We start from the raw sequence: 19,099 nt of genomic DNA, 5'->3' as shown, positions 1-19,099 counted from the left end.
CCCCCAAAATGATATGGCAGCAAAGCAACCCCTTGGCTGCCTGTAAAGGAAGGGTGCGGGAATTGACAGCTGTGAGGCCCTACACTTTTTGGAGTTGGAGGCTGAGTTCTAGCCCCACTGTGACCTTGAATCAATACTTACTTTTGTAAGAGAGAAAATTATTTCTGCAGGATTGATGGATATTTCGTCCCACTGAAAACCATGACAGATGGGTTTTGTTCAAACCTCTATGCATTTTAAAATTGCATTTACACTTGCTAAACAAGAACTGTGTCTGGAACAAACCTGTCTCCCTCTCTCATTTCATTTTCCCCTCCTTTGGGTGCTGTGCAGCCATGAGGCTGCTGGGAACCTGCTCCCAATTTAGAATTGGGTCCTGCTCAGATTCTTTGGGTTTATTCTTTTTAACCTAGTTTTTTTTTGCTGTTCAGAAAACATAGTGCTGCTCCCCACAGAGGAAATGGGAGTTTAAGTTTCTTTCGGTTGAGAGATTAAATTTGTGGCTACTACAGATCCCATAACACAGTGCCCAGTGGATTGTACACTGGACTGGGAGCCTGAAATGTGGTGTGGCTTTCGGTAAGCCACTTCCACTCTGTGCCTCAGTTTTCCCATCTGCAAAGAGGGGGATAATACTACTTTTCTTGCTTTGTAAAATCTGTTACATTTATGAATGAAAAGTGCCCTGTAAGAGTTCAGTGTTGTTATCAGCGCTCTTTTTAAGAGCAGTGATGCTAGCCCCTGCCATCCCGGCAACATTGCAGCTCAGATAATTATATTCTGCCTAAGTAAAAGTCCTTTTCTTTTACCAGTGAACGCTAGTGTTGCCTTCCTTTCCATTCTGAAACTGCAGGTTGCTTTGCTGTTTTCTCTTAAATAGTTGTCATGTCTCTCTCCCTACCCCCCAAAGTGATTGCATTTCAGTGGTAAGTGTTGGCACTTTTATGCACTATTGCGTGTTTTATAGTAAAGGGCTTTTGGGATCCATCAGGATGAAAAGTGCCGTAGATATATGACAGCATTACTAAGATACTGTCATGAACTGGCTAGTGCACGGTCCTCTACAAATCAAAGCAGGACAGCTCAGCTGTGTGGCATAGGCCCTATACCTTCAACTCTTCATGGAGATTCTCTTTTAGCTTAAGTGGTAAAGCCCTATGCTTCTGGAGTAGGAGGCTCCGAGTTCTATCCTCACTGGCACCCTAAAGTTCCAAGTGTCCACAATGTGCAGCAGAACAACAATTATTTTTGCCTTTTCTTTTCTTTTTCAAAGAGATCATCTTCTTCCTAGCTGGAGCTCTGAGCGTGTCCTTCTGCTTTACAGTCCCACTCTCTGGATCCCACATTGCAGCCACCACATACCAGCACAGCAGGATTGGGTTGCGGTTCCTGAACAGCACTGACGCCCAGGTGCAGAGCTGGCTGACGGGCAGCTGGTGTGCAGAGGAGAGAGAGAGAGAGAGAGAGAGCGCGTGCGTGCGTGCATGTGTGTGTGTCCCCCCTCCTGCAAAAAGACTCGTCATTCCTGTCCAGTCTTTTAATCTTGTTGATTTACAGAACGGCCTAGTGCTGGTGTCAGGGAAGTAGCCAGGACACTTCCTGTTAAGCTGCATATAACCTTTATTCATTTGCCATTCTGGCCTTTCATAAGAACAGTCACATTGGGTCAGACCAATGGTCCATGTAGCCCAGTATCCTGTCCTCTGGCAGTGGCTGGTGCCAGATGCTTCGGAGGGAGCAAGCGACAGGGCAATTATCAAGTGATCCATTCCTTGTCATCCCGTCCCAGTTTCTGGCAGTCAGAGGTTTAGAGACACCCAGCATAGGCGCCAACTTTCCCTGGCGCCGGTGGGTGCTTGCACCTCCCCCCGGCCCTGCCCCAACTCCACCCTTTCCCCGCCCCTGTCCTGCCCCCATTCCAACCCCTTCCCCAAAGTCCCCTCCCCTATTGGACCCCTTCCCCAAATCCCTGCCCCAGCTCCGCCTCTTTCCCGAGCACTCTGTGTTCTCCCTCCTTCCCTCTCCCTCCCAGTCACGCGAAACAGCTGTTTCATGGCGCAAGTGCTGGGAGTTAGGGGGGAAAAGCGGGCACGCGGGGCGCTCAGGGGAGGAGGCAGAATGGGGTTTGGGGCAGGGAGCTACACCCACCAATTTTTCCAGCCCCGGAGTACCCAGAGTCGGCACCTATGAAACCCAGAGCAGGGGGTTATCTTGGCTAGTAGCCATTGATGGACCTAGCCTCCATGAGCTTATCTAATTCTTTTTTTAACACAATTACACTTTTGGCTTTCACAGCATCCCCTGGCTATGAGTTCCACAGGTTGACTGTGTGTTGTGTGAAGAATACTTCCTTATGTTTGTTTTAAAACTGCTGTCTATTAATTTCATTGTGTGACCCTTAGTTCTTGTCTTATGAGAAGGGGTAAATAACACTTCCTTATTCACTTTCTCCACACCATTCATGATTTTATAGACCTCTATTATATCTCCCCCCCCACCCCAAGCTTCACATATTTGTTTCATGCCATCTTTGTTTGTCATTATCCCACTTCCTTGCCCATGTAAAGTGTCAGGCAAAAAGGTATGGTGCAAGATACCTATATCTGTGTTACACTAATAGTTCTGAATTACACTATGATGGTTCTGTGATGTGATGCAATGAAGAGAGGGGTGGACACCATCAGCATAATGTGAGGTTAGAAGCCAGAGAGCTACTCAGAAGCCAAGGGAAAGGGAGTGTTGTATGTACCCTGGCACAGAGCACTGTGATGAGCACACACAAGGAGCCTCGAGAGAAGAGAGACCTGCTGCCATGATGCCAGAAGCAGAGAGGCCTCTGAAAGGCTGACCCTCTCTTCCAGTGGTGGCTGGTTTAAATAGGAACCCCTCACAAAGATGGCGGCGGGTAGCCCTCAGAAAGATGGCGGCTGTATTCAGGTGTGCCCCTCACAAAGATGGCGGCGACTGCCCCTCAGAACGACGGCATCTGCGTTAAAGCTTACCCCTCACAAAGATGGCAGCTCAAGTCTCTTCCCGGAGAACGGGTCCATACGTGTCCCTTAACAGAAAGGGGCCGTGCGCATGCGCATTCGGGGCAAAGCGAAGGAAGATGGTTAAGAAGCGAGAGGGGCTGAGCGTCGCTCAAGAGGTGACAGCCCCTCCCCCCACCCAGACAGCTGGGAGCGGGGTCACTGGGGGATAGGCCGGGGTGGGGGCGAGAAGGGAACAGGGGGGGCAGGAGAGGCATGTAGGGGGCTGAGGCAAGGGAGCGGGTGAATGGGGGACGGGGCGAGGGGGGCGCTAGCCTAGGGGGCGGGGGTGAGGTGGGGATGCGGGGAGTGGGTTGTTATGGGTAAGGGAAAGATCTTCATTGACGGGCTATGCTGCCCCCCAAATCCCTGGGGCCTCTCCTGAGGATTGCAGCTGCAAGAGTACCCCGTGCCTCTGGGAGCATTTCTGCTCTTCCCCGCAGACGGTGGCCCTGGCTGGTGCTGCCGTTTGGAGCTTTTCTGTCCAGCTGATGCGGTGTTCCTGCTCTCCAGCTCACTGCCTTCTCGCTTGGGTAGGGCTCTCCCGTGGAGGAGGCGGGGAATGAGATTAAAAATCAGTTTCTTCCTAATGAATGAAAGAAATAGGCCCGAACCAGTCAACTGAGATTCAGTAGAGGGAAATGGGAAGTGGAGACACAATCCAGTGAACACATACAAAAGAGAGAAATACAGGTAGGGCAAAAACATCACTGAAAAGGCTTGTATTGCATGTTTTGTGTGCCACTGTGACCAAAAAAGCAAATGTCTTATTGAGCTCTATTTTTTTTAAATAAGAGTGTTGTGTGTGGTAGTTTTCTGTCCTGCTTAGCCCTATTTAGGCCTTTATTTGAGACAACAGTTATTTCTGGGCCCCATGTTTCACTGATAAAGAGTTCAGAGGAGAACGGTCCTGAATGAAAAAAGGTTTGGACAATAAGCTCTAGCAGAAAGGGTTCAGAGAACTGAGGATGTTTGATTTGGAGCTATGACAGCCAAGAATAGACATGGTAGTTGTTTCCACCTCCATGAAGGCATGTTATAAAGAGGACATGGCCTGATTATACAGTCTGATCACAGATTGAGAAGTGATGGGGCTTTAGTTGCAGCAGGGAATTCTGGTTAAATGTTGGAGGGTATTGGGAATCTTTTAACTCCAAAGAGCTGGGGTGATGAAACAAGCTGCCTTGGGATGGTGTAGAACCACCTTTGCTGGGGCTGTCAGAGGCTGAGACCTGAAACCTGTCTACCAGAGGGTGGTTTAAGGCTATTGACTCAATCTTGCCACAATGATGGGGAAGGGACTAAGTGAGTGTCCCTTCTAACTACAAATGCTTCTGTGAAAGGCAATTTAAAAAAGGGATGAATTTGGTCTCTTTAAACTAGATGGATCTAAGCCTTAGGTTTGAAATATGTTGACACCTTTCAGCTGCACCTTCATCTTTGGCATTTAAACTTTCATTTAACACCACTACCTTCTAAGCCTTTATGCTTGTGAAGAAAACCTTCCAGATAGGAATGGATGTGAGCTGATGCAAGGCTCTTTTCCTGAGCCCTGCTCTAAACACAAAGGCACATTGCTTCAACTAAAAGTGTAATTCAAGCAGATGCAACTTTGTGTGTGGATGCTCTTGCGTCGGCTTAAACCTGGCACACGGTTGAGCTTGCATCGATAAATTACAGATGCAAACCACATCAATATAAGCCTGGTTCAAACGGATGTAACCAGGTCTTCACACAAAGTTGAATCCATTTGACGTTATGCCTTTAGTTAAACTGTTGCAACTTTTTGTACTTAGACAAGCTCAGGATCTTCCAACAGGCAGCCCCAGTGACAATGCTGCTACTCAGAACTTCCCTGAGCCTCAAGAGCAGGAGAAATTAGCAAGACTCTGGTTGGTTTCATGGGCACTGTTCAGAATCTGGTAGGTGGTGGTTTAACTCTGCTGCTGCTTCAGAAAATTATGACGGTTGTGGTAGATACAGGAGCTAATTACATAGGAAAGGAAGGACCCCCCAATAATGGTGAATAGGTGGGTGGTTGATGCCCTCACTCCCATCTCAGTAGCCATGGGGCTGGGAGAAATAGAATAGGAGCCTGTAAGGTGGAGGTCCAAGAAAGAGGTAGCTACTAGCCAAAAGTGATCTGAAAGATAAGTCCCTAGGAGGGGCCTGCGGAAAGCACCCTGGTAGGAATCCTAGCACTCCCCCTTCCCAATGTTTGGAGTTGATAGTGAGGGACTGAGCAGGTGGATCCTCCTCCTTCATTCTGTTGTATTGGCCTCTGGCTAGTAGATGTCTGGTAAATGTTTTCAGCCCTGCTGGATGTACCTATTGTTGGTGAAATGATTTGTTGAAATGTAAAATTATTGTAAGACCACAGTGAAAATTGAAATAGGTCCATTAACCAAGATGTTAGCATGTGAACCTAAACAAATTCAATCTCTGCTGGGCTGATATTAATAATTGAGCCTACAACACTGGATTCAGGAACCACTGACTAACAAATGGAGAGAAATGCCTTGAACCTGCTAGTAGATGACAAGGGACGAGGCTGCTTCTGGGAGGTGATTTTTTTTCCCCCAATGCTTTTGTTTGGCTTTGATCTGTTTTATGAGGGTCATGAGACAAAAACCTCATTACCCAACGCTGTTGGATGTTGGCGTATGTGTGATATGGCTGTTTGCCAGCATCTTAATTGGGGGATTCATAAAAGCAGAGGGCAGATGTCAGTTCTTGCAAAGTGCTTTTAGCCTTTCTGCTAGGAAGAATGCTTTTATTAATTCTGTACAAAATATATTAAAAAAGGATCCAACCCAACTCCATAAGCAGGGCCGCCTCTTTCCTTTCCTGCCATGTGCGAGAGGTTTTGGACTCCCTTCCCAAGGCTGCCTGGGCAAATGAGATTTGTAACAAACATAAAGCCAATTTGGATTGAATCTGCCCCAAAGCTCTGTATTTTCAGAGGTCTCCAGATGGCACATGTATGAAGCCAGAATTCAGTGCAAATTACTGTGCCTGGTGGTACATCTCATGGCAAGGGATTCATCTGGCTTCAGAATGTTCTGCAGCTTACTTGTTGTGTGCAAAACTGCTGGTCCCTCACCCTGGAGCTCCTTTCATAGCAGTTGATCAGGTAGCAGGAGGGCAGTGGCTAGGCAGGTGAAGGGCAGCTTTGTGTGCTCTGATTGCTCTCTCTTTGCTGGATATTAAACACCTGCTTCAGTTATTACTTTAAAGCGAGACTGCTACTAGTTGAAGAGGATGTTGACTTAAACAAAGTCCTTTGTCTGGCTATGGAACAAACAGAGTTTAGACAGCTGTAATGCACACAACATGTGGGAAGCTTATCAGCCCAGTCCTGGAGGGGCCCCCCTCTAAGGGCCATGGGGAGCAGGAGAAGGAGTTTGGTCACTGTGACCCATTCACGTCTTGGCAGAGGCTACCAATAAAGAGACCAATTGGTGTGAATTATATTGATGATATTGTGTCCCACTAGGAACCTGGACCAAGAGCAGCTCCATTTCATACGGGCCTCTGCTAAGTCTGCGTTTGTACCCTAGCTAACCTCTCCATGCATTCGTTAGTAGGAGCAAATGCTTTCCATCTTCAGCAAGTTCAACACACAGCTGTTTCTAGGGAAGCTCTGTCGAGAGCTGCCCCTGGGGATTTTGTGGAAGCTTTACAGTTTCTCAAGTTCTAAAGTTTTACAGTCTACGGGGCCCATGGGAGAGTCTCTGGCAGCCCTCAGAATAAGGGGTAATTCTCAATGGGGTTGCTCTGATTTCTTCCCCAGTACTTATTATATTTTTTCTTTTCTTTTGCTGGCAACAAAAGGCTGCATGGACTATGCAGCCAGTGAGAAATACACACATGCAATGCCAGCTCCTGAGTCAAAAATCCCAAGTGAGGCAATGGAGCGGCCATACCAGGATAGTACATACACAGAGCCTTCTGCCCGTTTCTAGTGCCGTTCCTCTGAGGATCTCTAAGCACTTTACAAACAAACCTTCCAATCCCCCCACCCTCAGTGAGGTAAGTAGTAGTCCCCCCAATTTACAGGTGGTGTCACCTGCCTCCAAGGTAACACAGTGAATCAGTGTTAGGGACAGGAATAGAACCTAAGAATCTTGATTCCAGTCTCCTCTTATAGCCATTAACAAGGCAGAAAAACCAGGGAAAAGAAACAAAATTTCCAGAGGAAGGGATTTTGTTCCATCACTAATATTCCCCATTCTCTGTGTTCCTAGTGGAGATTCTTTTCACCTGTTTGTGCCCCAGCCTCAACAAAGGTATCAGCACAGCTCTGGGGAACATTTGTTGTGAACTGCTTCTGCAGGAGCCCAGCTTTGCTTCTGATGAAATGATAAAAAGAGTTGGAACTTTTTAAACAAAATTAAGAGTCTGGAGGACTTTAGTTGGCAGAAAGTCAAAATGTGAGGGAGTGGCACAAAATAAACTCTACTTAAATCACTTTCAGTCGTGAAAGTGGTGAGTGAAGCGTGCACTGAGAGACGGCAAACAAAATGAGAGGCATCCTTAAGGAAGAGCCGGTACTTGGTGGCCTTGAGAGGGGAATGGCGAGCACAGTAAGGAAAAGAGATGTTGAGGAGGAACCGCTTGCCATGACTGATTAAGCATTGGTGCTAGCAGTTGACTACTCTGTCATGGGGTTTGTCTAACTAGACTAAGATAAAAGGTGAATGTATTAGCTGGCATGTGTTACGTGTTCTGTCTACACTAGGCGTTTACACAAGTTAGTTAAAACACTTCAGGTAACACATTTTAAAAATGCCCCTTTTATCATCCCACTCGACACAAGCTGTTGGAGGGGTTTCTTTGACAAAGTGCTAATGATGTAGTTGCTTGTTAAACATGACCACTCACTTCCCCCCACCCAGGGAATCCAGACCGTGTTCTCTGGATCAGTGCAAGCTCTGGGCTGTGTAGGCTCAGGGGAAGCTGTTCTTGCTGCCAGGAGGATCCACACAGTGTTTAGTCAATGACAGCAAGGCCCCTTCTCTCTGTATCCGTCTGTTGTCTCTAGTTTGGTACTTAGATTATAAGCCCTTTGGGGCAGGGACCATTTTTGGGTCAGTGTTTGTATAGTGGGGTCCTGGTCCATGGCAGTGGCTCCTAAATGCTATGGAAATACAAATAATAATACTGCTGACTTGGAAATGGCAGTCTGGTAGGAAGCTGGGGGGCTTGAATCTCACTGTTATAGGTGCCAAATTAGTGTGAGGGGGGCCAAAGGGATGTCTCCAGACACCACCCCACTGGAATTGGTGGGGGTGGGAACAGTGCTTACAAAATCCCACACCAGCCCTTGTGCTCCTGCCCCATGCAGACCCTACGGTGCAAGAAGAGAAGCCACCTTTGGCCACCAGCTCCACCAAATCATAGTTTGTGGCTAGTGGAAAAATTCTACTGCTGGTTCATTGTAAAAGGGGCAAGTGCTGACTTGACTCCACCAGATTCCCCCACTGCTGCTCTCTAATGAGCCCACTCAGTTACTGCCCTATGCTGAGTCTGCTCAACTGCCCCCCTCTGCATGAGCCCCTGTGATAGCCTTTGTGTGCTTGCCCTGAGCAGTGTGAGAGAACTGTTAATTAGTCCAGGATTGAGTTGTAAGTGGTTAATCAGAGATCAGTGCCATTGATTTTCCTGTGTAATGATCGGTGGTAACATCTCTTCTCACTACCTTGGAGGACGACATGGTCTTTGAAAGCCAAGGCAGCTGGGTTTAATGCCACCAGGCTAATTTACACAGAACACTGCTGTTCTCCAGCTCCCAGGTTCTGAAGCATCTCACCAGGCGAGATCCAATTCTTCTGGCCGCTTGTCCTTCCTCAGCCCTGCTTCTGCAGCTCATGCACAGCACAGGGTGTGGTGGCAGATGATTGCAATGGGGCTAGCAATGATTTCAAAGCTAGTTAATGTCAAAGGCCATGTTCTTGCTGGGATTTGGGTGTCACCTTGTCTAATTATCCCTGATATTTCCCCCACTGGACTGCAAGCCTGTAGGGCAGAGCTTTCCCTCTGGAAAGCTTAAAGCCCTGGTTGCTGGGCTTGGCATAGCCAGGATTCCCTGCAGAATTGTTCAGCTGTGGTATAATTCATTCCTGGGGGAGTCCTTCCCAAACTCAAGCATGTTGGTCACCTCTGTTTGTGCTTCAGCCATTTGATTTTTTTCCCCTCTTTCCTTTCCTCCTCACCCCAGAATAAAGGCAGCTTCATGAAAAATAAATTAAACCTGCTAATTAGATGACTGGCTTACGTACCTGCAGTAACTTCTTGCTGCACCGTGACTGAACCCAGACGCTTGGTGCAGGATGGCAATCTCTCAGCGGGGCAGAGGCAATGGGGATAACTTTGTCCTTGCTCTACTCTACCAAATATTGGAGACCTCTGTGCTGAGCCTGTTTGTTCACGTGTGGTTCAGGATCTCCACAGCTAGTCTGTGCTGGAGGCCGTGGATTTTAGTGAGGAGAATGTGACATCCGCTGCTCCCTCCCACCCCCACATCACACAGCCAGGCTGAAGTGCCTCATGCTCTCTTGTTTCATCTGAGCGTCCCTGACTGCTTGTTCCCCTTTGCAGCATTAATTCAGGGCCTAGTTCTTGCCAGGGTGAACAGTCTCTCCCACTTGATCCCCTTCCTCACTGTGTAAACATCCATTAGGTCACTTCTCTGCCTGTGAGTAAAGGGGAAAAGCCAAGGCAAATAGAGGTGAGGGCTAGAATGAAGGACGATCAGATCTTAACAAGAGGCACTGGCCTCTACAGGGGTCTTCAGTACTACTCCCGCCACAACTGGAGTTGATAGCCCAAGGACTTAGCACCCCAGCTGCGTGGGATGGAGCTGTACTGAATTCTTACAGTGATAAATATCCATTTGCTGTGATTGCTGTGTTCCAACCAACTTACCCATGCACTCTGCTCAGGCCAGGGGATTAGAGAGCCTCATGAAACCCATAGCTCAGCTGATTTTTAGGAGTGAGGTGGCAAGACACTGCAGTGGGGCTGCCACCCCTTCTCCTGAGCTGGGAAGGCTGGAGCTGCTGGGCTGCGGAGGGAAGTTGGATGCCAGTGATTATTGTGGCTGCTGCTGTGTGTTTCAGATTGATGGCCTGGAGGAGAAGCTGTCCCTCTGCAGACAAAGCATGGAGGAGGTGGACCTTAAGCTGCTCAGAGAGGAGCTCAGTCCTGAAGGAAGGTACTGGTGATTCCCCTCTATTCAAACCTGGATAGCGATGCTGCAGGCTGCTGTGTGCTTATGCAAACCACTGACAGTTAGCTTTGTTGGGAGTACTCAGTAAAACCTCTGTTGCCAGAACAGGAATTTGATGAGTTTGCGAGGCTGGGCCCCCAATTTGGAGCTTGTTTAGGGATGGAGAGAACTGGTTTTCTTTCTCTTCCAGGGAGGCGGGGGGTGACATGGTCAGAGTGCTGAACTTGGCTTCTGCTTCCCTGTTTGCAAACCCTCTGTGCGTGCAGCCCAAGCAATGCCCAGTCTGATTTTCTTCCAGAGTTTGGACCCCAGCACTAATAGGAAACAGCTGTGTGAGCGGGACAGCTGTTCTGGGTAGCAGCATGCAGCTGATCTTGCTTAGACCACCTGAATTCAGAAGTGCAGTAACTAGTGCGTGCTGAATATTCAAGGTGCCCGAAACCAAATGCTAGGTGGAATCCAGTCAGAATGATCCTAAGGGGACTGAATTTTGACTCCATCCACCATGCATGTTTGTGTGGGGACCTGGTTGCAACAGGGATCCTGGTGATAGCCTAGAGTGGGCCTAACTGTGTGTCTCAACAGTGCAGTGAGATGGCTAGTTTCCATTTCCACTCTCGAATGGAACCTTGCTGTATTTTGCTCCCCTAACCCTAGTAGTGCTATAGGCAGAGCCTTTCCCTGAATGTGATCACCCAGCCTCAGCCATGTCCCTGCTGAGACCCGTTTCTTCCCATTTGTTAGCAGCCTATTGCTCCTCTCCTAACAGGGAAACTGAGCCATCAAGTCTAGGCACTGGAAGAGAGCAGCCTGCCAACTAGAGCCTATCAGCCCATTGGTCCAGCTAATCTATTCCCCAGAGCTCGGTCCAGTTCTAGGTGTCCCAAGCAATGTGCTTTTACCTCTTCCCTTGAGAAACACTTCCAGTCTCTCAGACTTGCCATTAAGTTCTTCTATTCACCCTAAATGTTCCTGGGCTTGGTTTCTCCCCATAACTCCTAGTTTCCCCCATAGGTTACCAGGCTCAATTTCTCTCCTTTCTCAGAGAGTTCTGTCTCCTCTCTCCCCACTTTCAGTCCTTATCTCACAACTCTTTTTGTCCTAGGTTAAGCTCTTCCATGTATGTCACATCACCCAGCACCTTCTCTACCCTCTCTCAAATTAGTTGGTCTCTTTCCGTTAATGATGTTACCAGAAGCCCCAGCCTTACAGTGACCCACTGACTATCTCCCCGGCCCTCAAATTCAATGTATTGCCACTTATCGTTACCCTGAGTTCAGCCCTTCAGCCAGTTCCCAATCCGGGTGATAAGGCTCCTGTCCTTAGAACCAATGTGTCAGGAGAGGTGCCCTGGTCTGCGACATCCACTCAGTCTTCTGCCAAGGAAGTGACCGAGCTTGGCTGCTTATGCTTTTGCTAAGGTCTAGCTATCTCCAGATTTTTTACTGTTTGTCCCATGAGGGAAGCTATTGACCCGCTGAGCCTAAGTCAGCAGGATAGGTCTGCTTTCCAATTTTGCTGTCCTCACCCTCCAACTAAAGCCTGACTGGATTCATAGTAAGTTTGGTGTTTCATTGCCTGGGGCTCCATGTCATTCAGTCCTGCGGAGCTGCACGTGCTCAGCTTGGCTATGCTTTTTAAACAGTCTCATTTCCTTCCTAAGCATGAGAGCCTTTCCCCTTGATTTCTCTAGCTAGGCAGGTGTGTAAACAGTGATACAGCAGCTCAGCTACTTCAGAATCAGGCAGTTTAAGCATCTCTTCTCATTTCCTCCTGGGCTGCACTCTGCATTTCCTTTTCTCCAGATGTATTTCAGGATCCTCCTTTTGCTCTCCTGCTATTAATGCACCCTGCCTTATTACAGCCCTTCTCTCTCCCCTTAACTAAAGCTGGATCCAAGCCTTACTATACAGTTAAAGTGCCTGCTTTACCCCACAGGGGAACAAACAGCCCTGTGACACAATGCCACAGAGCCTGCAGGGAGATAGATAATTGTTGGTGTATGTTTGTTTACACCCCACTCCCTAGAGCTGCAGCAGCTTTCAGGCCTTTAAATTGTGGATTAATCAATCATTGTGCAGCTGAAGATACAGGGTTTTCAATCACCCTGAATTCTGTGTGATGCAGCTGGTTCTTAGTGCAATCAGACACAGCTCCTTTGCCTGAGCCATTGGGGAGTTTGTGCAAAATGGGGGCCTTGGAAACAGGAGGGAAGAATTTTTCTTCAGTCTTTGGCTCTGAAATGTGGGAACAACATGGAGATTGTGATCTGCTGGGCAGAGTCGGGGAGTGGGGGGTTCTCTTCCAGACTCTGCACCAAGGCAATTGCCTCCTTTTTTTGAGGGCACAGTGAGGCTCCAGGTGTGAGTGAGACCAGCTGTGACAGTGCAGAAGCTTATTTGTGTCCAATGGTGTTTTGACAGGCCTGAGCCTCCCCATGCACATGCCCCATTCCCAGGGCCAGGTGCTGCTTTTCCTTGCTTCCCCTGAGCATTCGTAACAGCTCAGCCTTTGGCATTTTCCTCACTGCCTTCCCTGGGATGTGATCACTCGGTGTACGAGGCCCTGCCTATTCCTAGGGAAGACATCAGAGCCTCTTGCTCCAGAGGGAGCAGCTATCCTAGCTAATTGGAAAGGCACTTCCCCTAAGCCAGATGGGAGTTGCTTTTTAGCTAACCCTGCAGCACTGTCCCAGTGTTCAAACAGGCTGCCCTGGAAGCGGGAGTCTTAGCCACCATTCATGCACAGCAGTCTCCAGGGAGGAAGAAGTCTAACCCTGTGGTCCCTCCCCATATGCAGTAGGGGGATGATAAGCTGCCAGCCTCCCCGGGAGAAAGGTCAAGTGTCTCATTCTGTGTACAGCCCAGAACTCCTCTTTTGGGGCAGAGGCTTTCCACCACCGTACAGCATGTGAGCTTGTGCAGAGCAATAGCATTTGCCGGTGTGTAACAAGGCTGCCTCTTCTCATTACAGAAAGTCACTGGAGAGAGAGAGAAGCCTGCTTGTGACCAAAGCTGAAACCTATGGTAAGGCCGCCTTTAAATATAGACGCTCAGAGCGAGCAGCGGCTGGGCAGGATGGCCAGAGTCTGCACTGCGCTCAGCTTCCCATTTAAACTCCTGCCCCACTCTCTGATTTTGCTCAGCCAAAAAGTGACTGAGGGAGAAGTTGAGGCAGATCTATTCAGCTGCTTTTAGTCTGAGAGCAGGCTGCTGCCTCAGGTATCGCACAGCAGGGACCAGCCTGAGGCCCGTTAAAGGGGTCTGGCTCTGCAGGAAGTGCTGCGCACCCGCCCTCTGGAAACCAGGCCCCTTTAAGGCCATCTTAAGTTGGGGACCTAAAATCACTAGTCTGTCTTGAAAGTTTTGGCCAGCAAATTGAGTCAGTTGAGCAAATCGGCCTCCCCCTGCCTCAGCCCGAGTCTCACCACAGAGGTTCAAAAAATAAAATTCAGTTCAACTGAAACCACTTCCAAATGCACAGTAGAAAACCATTAGGGAGGCTTCTGCTCACGTGAGTGTCTGCCCCATCTCTAGTGGCTCAGGCCCCAGGCTGTCCCTGGAGAGCACATCAGTCTGCACTGACACAACTGGAGTACCTCAAGGCCAGCCAGAGCATCCTTCCCTCCCCATCCTATACCCATCCCCTCAATGGACTAATGTGCATGTGGTGTAGCTGGAGCCCCTCCCAAGTACTCCAGGCGTGCACCATGGGTCAGCTGCTGGACCCCCGTGCCACCCATCCTCTGCTTTGTATGTGGTGCAGTCCCCTGCACTTTCTATTCCAATCTCCAGCCAGGAAGTGTGTGTTCCTCCCTCTCTCTTCTGGGTGTACTGCACAGGAACTGTGTGGTATTAGGCTGCCCCCTGCTGGCAGAATTGAGGTTTTTGTAGCCACACAACTCTTAAACTTGTCCCCTCATGAGGTTCTGACACAAGGCTTAGTTAGATTCATCTGAGTCTTACCTGTGGACTGAGGCCTGATCCTGAAAGAGGGTGGCATGCCCTCCCTTGCAGCGTCAGGGTCTGCCGGTAGCATCCTCTGCAGGTATGTTGTAGCTTGCTGAGTGCTGAGCAGAGTTGCTGTGGTGGTTAGGCAGCACACACCGTTCCCAGTTCCTCCCTGGGCAGAGGCATCAGTAGATGATTCCTGAGATGCCACTGCTGCATCTCTGAGATTGATCCTCAACAGGCTTGTCCTTCATGTAGACCCAGACTCCTTGAAGTGAGTGAACGTGCGGGGCTTTCCCAGAGCGAGGGAGCTCCTGGCTGGGTTCCCTCATTGACACAGCAGCTTATCAGTGCAGAGTCCCAAAGGCACAGGTGGGTGTCTGCCACGCAGGCAGGGAAGCTGCATAGAAAGCTGCCATGTGTCTTGTGCTGGGTACTGTATCCAGCACAAGGGGGCCTTGAGTTTTGATACCCCCCCGGCAACCTCAGTCTGAATAACTAGCACAGGCCAGGCTGGGCTCAGCAAAGCCCGGCAAACCTGTCAAAGAGCTTGGTCTCTTCCTTCCTGACTTCGTCCCAGGCAGCAGCAAGGATTGGCCTATCAAAGGGGTGGGTAAACTACGGCCGTGGGACAGTCCTGCCCAGCCCCCGATCTCCTGGCCCAGGAGGCTAGCCCCCGGCCCCTCCCCTGCTGTCTCCCCGCAGCCTCAGCTCACTCGCTCCACCGCCGGCGCAATGCTCTGGGCAGCGGGGCTATGAGCTCCTGGGGCAGCGCAGCTGCAGAGCCTGCCTGATCTGGTGCTCTGTGCTGCGCGCTGGCGGCAGCGTGGCCCGGCTCTAGCTGGGCGGCGCAGCTGTAGCACCGCCAGCTACCGGTGCTCCAGGCAGCGTGATAAGGGGGCAGGGAGCAGGGTGGGTTGGATAGAGGGCAGGGGAGTTCAGGGTGGTCGGGGGGGGAATAGAGGGTTGAATGGGAGCAGGGGGGAAGTCAGAGGTAGGGATTCCGGGGGCAGTCAGGGGACAGGGAGAAGGGGTGGTTGGATGCGGCAGGGGTTGTGGGGGGCAATCAGGAATGAGAGGAGAGGTTGGATGGGGCAGCAGGAGTCTGGGGGTGGTCAGTGGTCAGGGGACAGGGAGTGGGGGCGTGTGGATGGGGCAGGAGTCCCGGGAGGGGGGCACAACCCCCTCCCCTAACCAGCCCTCCAATTTCCAAAACCCGATGCGGCCCTCAGGCCAAAAGGTTTGCCTGCCCCTGGCCTATCACCCACTTTGGGCAGGGTGGGGGGTGCTGGCAGCAACTGGGATAGCGTGGAACTAATTGCTAACCCAGAAAAGGGTTTGCCTCTTACCCTTTCTCCAGGACACATCTGAGAGAGCTCTGGATCCACAAATTGTCACCAAGCAGAGGGCAATTGGAGGGGACACAGTGCGCTGAGCAACTGGGGCTTGTGGGAGTTGAGAATTAGGACTCAGCCGTGGGCTAGAGCTCATAACTTCATTGTTAAAGTAGGATTGCAGGGGCTCATCTGGGTAAAGCAGATTCATACAGAGCTGGCCTTAGGGAACTAACAAATGCAGGACAGTGGATTAGATTACCCCATCCAGACTCCTCTAGCAGCACCAGAAAAGAGGTCACAGCTGGAGCGTTCTGCTGCTGCACTCAGAACAAACAGGATCACCACTGAGCTGCTTAACAAGTAAGCACTTCTAGCAGTTTAGCCTCCCCTTGTGTTGCTAGCTGACTTCACAATGGTCCCTGAAGAGACTGGATTCCCAAGTAGCAGCAGTGCAGGGGCTGTTCACCAGGCTGCATGCAGCAGACCCAGTGCCACACTAAACACCCCTGCAGAAAGCTGAAATCCTGCTCTAGGAACCCATCACAGGGTAGGGCTTGCATGTCAAATGCTACTAGCTTACAGCTGCTTCAGAAAAATACTGCAGGGGAGAGGACAAGACTCCTACATTGGACTTGGATCTAGTAAAGCAGAGAATCAGTATTCAGGACTCCTGGGTTCTGTGCTGTGTGCTCTTAGCAGCCATCTACTGTCCCTGCCCCTCAGTTCCCCTTTGTCAAACAGGGGCAGTGATCCCCACCCATCTTCACAAAGCATGTTGAGATCTCAGGCTGAGTGGCACAAAATTAGCATTAATCAGAATTCACATGTTCCTTCAAACAAGTGCACTAGGCTCTGAACTACCCTGTGTGCTCCCTGTCTATCTTGCACTCTCACCTGCCAGCTGCCAAAGTCCCTTCCCAGTCCACAGGGGTTATCCGCCTGGAATCAGCAGCAGCGATCGGGGAGGGATGGATCTGTACTAGTGAAGTGCCAAGGAACTGTTAAAAAGTGATACAGTGTAAAGATCATTAACTGCTTCTGCACAGGCAACAATGTATTACGTAGGAGACAGCAAAATACACCTATTAAAGCAGCTGACTGTATGTGTGGCTGCAGGATGGCTGCCAAAGCTTGAGCTGTGTATGGAGTTCTGCCCACGGTCCTGATTCAGATGGCCACAGGGAAGAGTCAGGAGCCCAGCTGGGGAAGTGACACTAAGGTTAGGTCCACACTACTCGCTGGATCTGCGGGTAGGGATCGATTTATTGCGTCTCGTCTGGATGCGATAAATCGATACCTGCACGCGCTCCCATCGACTCCAGAACTCCACCAGGGCGAGAGGTGGAAGCGGAGTCGATGGGGGAGCCGCGGCCATCGATCCCGCGCTGTGAGGACAGGAGGTAAATCGAAAGAAGATACGTTGACTTCAGCTATGCTATTCCTGTAGCTGAAGTTGTGTATCTTACATTGACCCCCACCCCCAGGCCTTAAACCCAACACCACCTCTGTATTTCCATGTGAAGTTAGTGGCTGGTGACAGGTTAGTGGCTGGTGACAGAGTCCTGCAGTCCACCACATATGGAACAGGTACAGCACTGGCAGTACCAGCTGTCTTTATAACCACCCACCCACCCACCCCATTCTCCAGAAAATGAGGGAGGCGTTCCATCTCCATGGCCCATTCAGGCCTTGGCCTTCAACAAGGGGTGATTTGTATAATGAGGCTACCTAGCCACCAGTAGGAAGTGGCCTGAGGTCAAACAGCTATTGTCCGATATCTTTCAGACACCACTGAACTGGGCAGGAGGCCTCTCTCTGATCTTGTGCCTGTCCAGTCCCTCAACGAGGGGCAGTTTGAGTAGTAGCAGCAGCTCTGCATGTTTACAAGGAACTAGACTAGAGCAAAGCACCTGGCAGGTCACAGTTGATCCCTATAAGGAGTTTCCCTCCATGCTTGAGGGAAAGGGGCTTTACTGTTCCTTGGAGCAATGGGTGGCAGCTGTGATGCAGGAGGGGAGGCTGCATCTTACGTGCCGGTTTGGTTTTGTTTTCTAGAGAGAGAACTAAAAGTGCTCCGTCAGGAAAATCGCAAGAACGCGGCCATTGCAATGGCCATAGTACTGTTGATTATTGTTGTTTACACCTGCTGGACAATGTAGTCATGGTTCAGAACTCTCACTACTGACCACAGGGCTCCACTGCAAAGACCTCTTCCTTCTCCAGCTGATGTGCCTCCCACCCAGGGGCTGGTCAGCTTTTCAGACCATTAGGCACCTGCAGTCTTCATGGCCTGGACAGCCTTCTCTCTGGCAGCTGAGGATCTTGAAGGCAACGGGAAGCTACAGACACAGCACAAGTGGGTTTGGAGAGCAGACTGAAGTTCAGCTGGAGCCATCTCCTCCACATACTGTCCTGGGGGGCCCATGGAACAGAGACTGCAAATTAATGTCACGGGGATGAATGCCTCAAGTTCCCCTTTTCCTAGTGGGCCTTCTCTGTTCCTTGCTGCTCACTACAAGGTTTTGGAGCCTGAAATCCTCTCTGCTCAGCCCAGGCAGAACCTGGGAAAGCTTCCCTCTTACTGTGGTCCCTTCAGCTCAGGGTTGAGGCAATCTCTAGAGCTCAAAGGGGGAGTTCAGTCATTGTGCCCCTCTCCTGTGATTGCCAAAAATCCCCATGTGTAGTAGTGCCAGTTATAGGGACACTTTTTTCAAAATAGCTTCCCGCTAACCTGGAGGGGGCCAGAGGAGTCACTACCTGAAAATGGGGTCTTTGGGGTGGTGTTTTCCTGCCACTCAGCCAAATGAACTAAGAGGGCAGGAAGACAATAGCAGTTCCTAAACCCTGGGTATTGGTGTATGTCTATGTACAGCCCCGCCAGGCAGGGCCCAGCAAAGGGAACTGCAGTCTCAGACGGATAGTTCTGGGACACCAAGGATTAAAACTCACTGGCTTAATGGCGGGGCGCTCTGAACTCAGGGCTGAAGCTGTATTGTTTTTTAAATAAAGTCATTTGAACATATGAAAGAGCAACTGCATCTGCCTGTAGCCTCCCCCTGCCTGTGCACTCCCTGCAGCTGGAAATCAGACCAATCAGCAACCAGCTGGCTAGTCTGAGGCCCTTCACTCAAGGCTGTGTCAGCCTGGCTGTAACACCATGACTTCCGAATGTACCATCCCATCCGTTCCAACACTGCAGGGAACAGTCTAGGCAGCAGGGGGCAGAGTCCTACTGATTTTGCTGAAAATCAGAAAAAACAAATGGGGCTACAATGGAGCCCCTGGCATCTGGTTAGCAGAACTACCGGCTTCAATTACTTGCAACGGTCTATAGATCAAAGAACTGGTTGATGGCAGCTATTAACACAGCCCTCATTTGAGCTCTGCCGAGCCCCCCCACTACCGTTTAAAAACACCACCACCACCCTGGAGGGGGAGGGGGCACACAGAGCACCTGGCATGGGGGTAATAAGGGGTGGGTTACAGCAAGTCCCTGATATAGAGGGGTATGGGAGGGTGGCACACAGGTGACTTGTGGGGTAGAATGGATGG

At 50.1% G+C, this 19,099-nt stretch overlaps 1 protein-coding gene and 1 long non-coding RNA gene across 2 annotated transcripts; one reads left to right on the top strand and one right to left on the bottom strand.

Annotated features, from left to right (window-relative positions):
* The first annotated feature begins 2,996 nt into the window (after nucleotides 1-2,996).
* On the top strand, nucleotides 2,997-18,569 carry CCDC167 (coiled-coil domain containing 167). The gene is made up of 4 exons (XM_045011265.1): nucleotides 2,997-3,148; nucleotides 10,151-10,245; nucleotides 13,234-13,286; nucleotides 17,603-18,569. Exons 1-4 carry the CDS (start codon nucleotides 3,014-3,016, stop codon nucleotides 17,704-17,706), a joined length of 387 nt encoding a protein of 128 aa, XP_044867200.1. The 5' UTR covers nucleotides 2,997-3,013; the 3' UTR covers nucleotides 17,707-18,569.
* Nucleotides 3,332-15,923, bottom strand: LOC123367184. Its single transcript, XR_006578341.1, has 4 exons — nucleotides 15,560-15,923; nucleotides 14,226-14,610; nucleotides 9,311-9,724; nucleotides 3,332-3,615 (listed from the first exon to the last, which is right to left on the bottom strand). It is a non-coding gene; the product is annotated as an uncharacterized LOC123367184 (long non-coding RNA).
* Nucleotides 18,570-19,099: the final 530 nt, after the last annotated feature.

This window comes from Mauremys mutica, chromosome 3 (assembly GCF_020497125.1).
Source record: "Mauremys mutica isolate MM-2020 ecotype Southern chromosome 3, ASM2049712v1, whole genome shotgun sequence".
In the NCBI taxonomy this organism is placed as follows: Eukaryota; Metazoa; Chordata; order Testudines; family Geoemydidae; genus Mauremys; species Mauremys mutica.
This window is presented reverse-complemented; position numbering and strand designations above follow the sequence as displayed.

Bases quoted from the DNA above. Each gene is read 5' to 3' on its own strand.
- CCDC167 (XM_045011265.1), top strand. From the start codon at position 3,014: ATGGCAGCTCAAGTCTCTTCCCGGAGAACGGGTCCATACGTGTCCCTT. The intron at 3,149-10,150 runs GTGACAGCCCCT...TGTGTGTTTCAG, and splicing joins GGCTGAGCGTCGCTCAAGAG to ATTGATGGCCTGGAGGAGAA. The intron at 10,246-13,233 runs GTACTGGTGATT...TTCTCATTACAG, and splicing joins GAGCTCAGTCCTGAAGGAAG to AAAGTCACTGGAGAGAGAGA.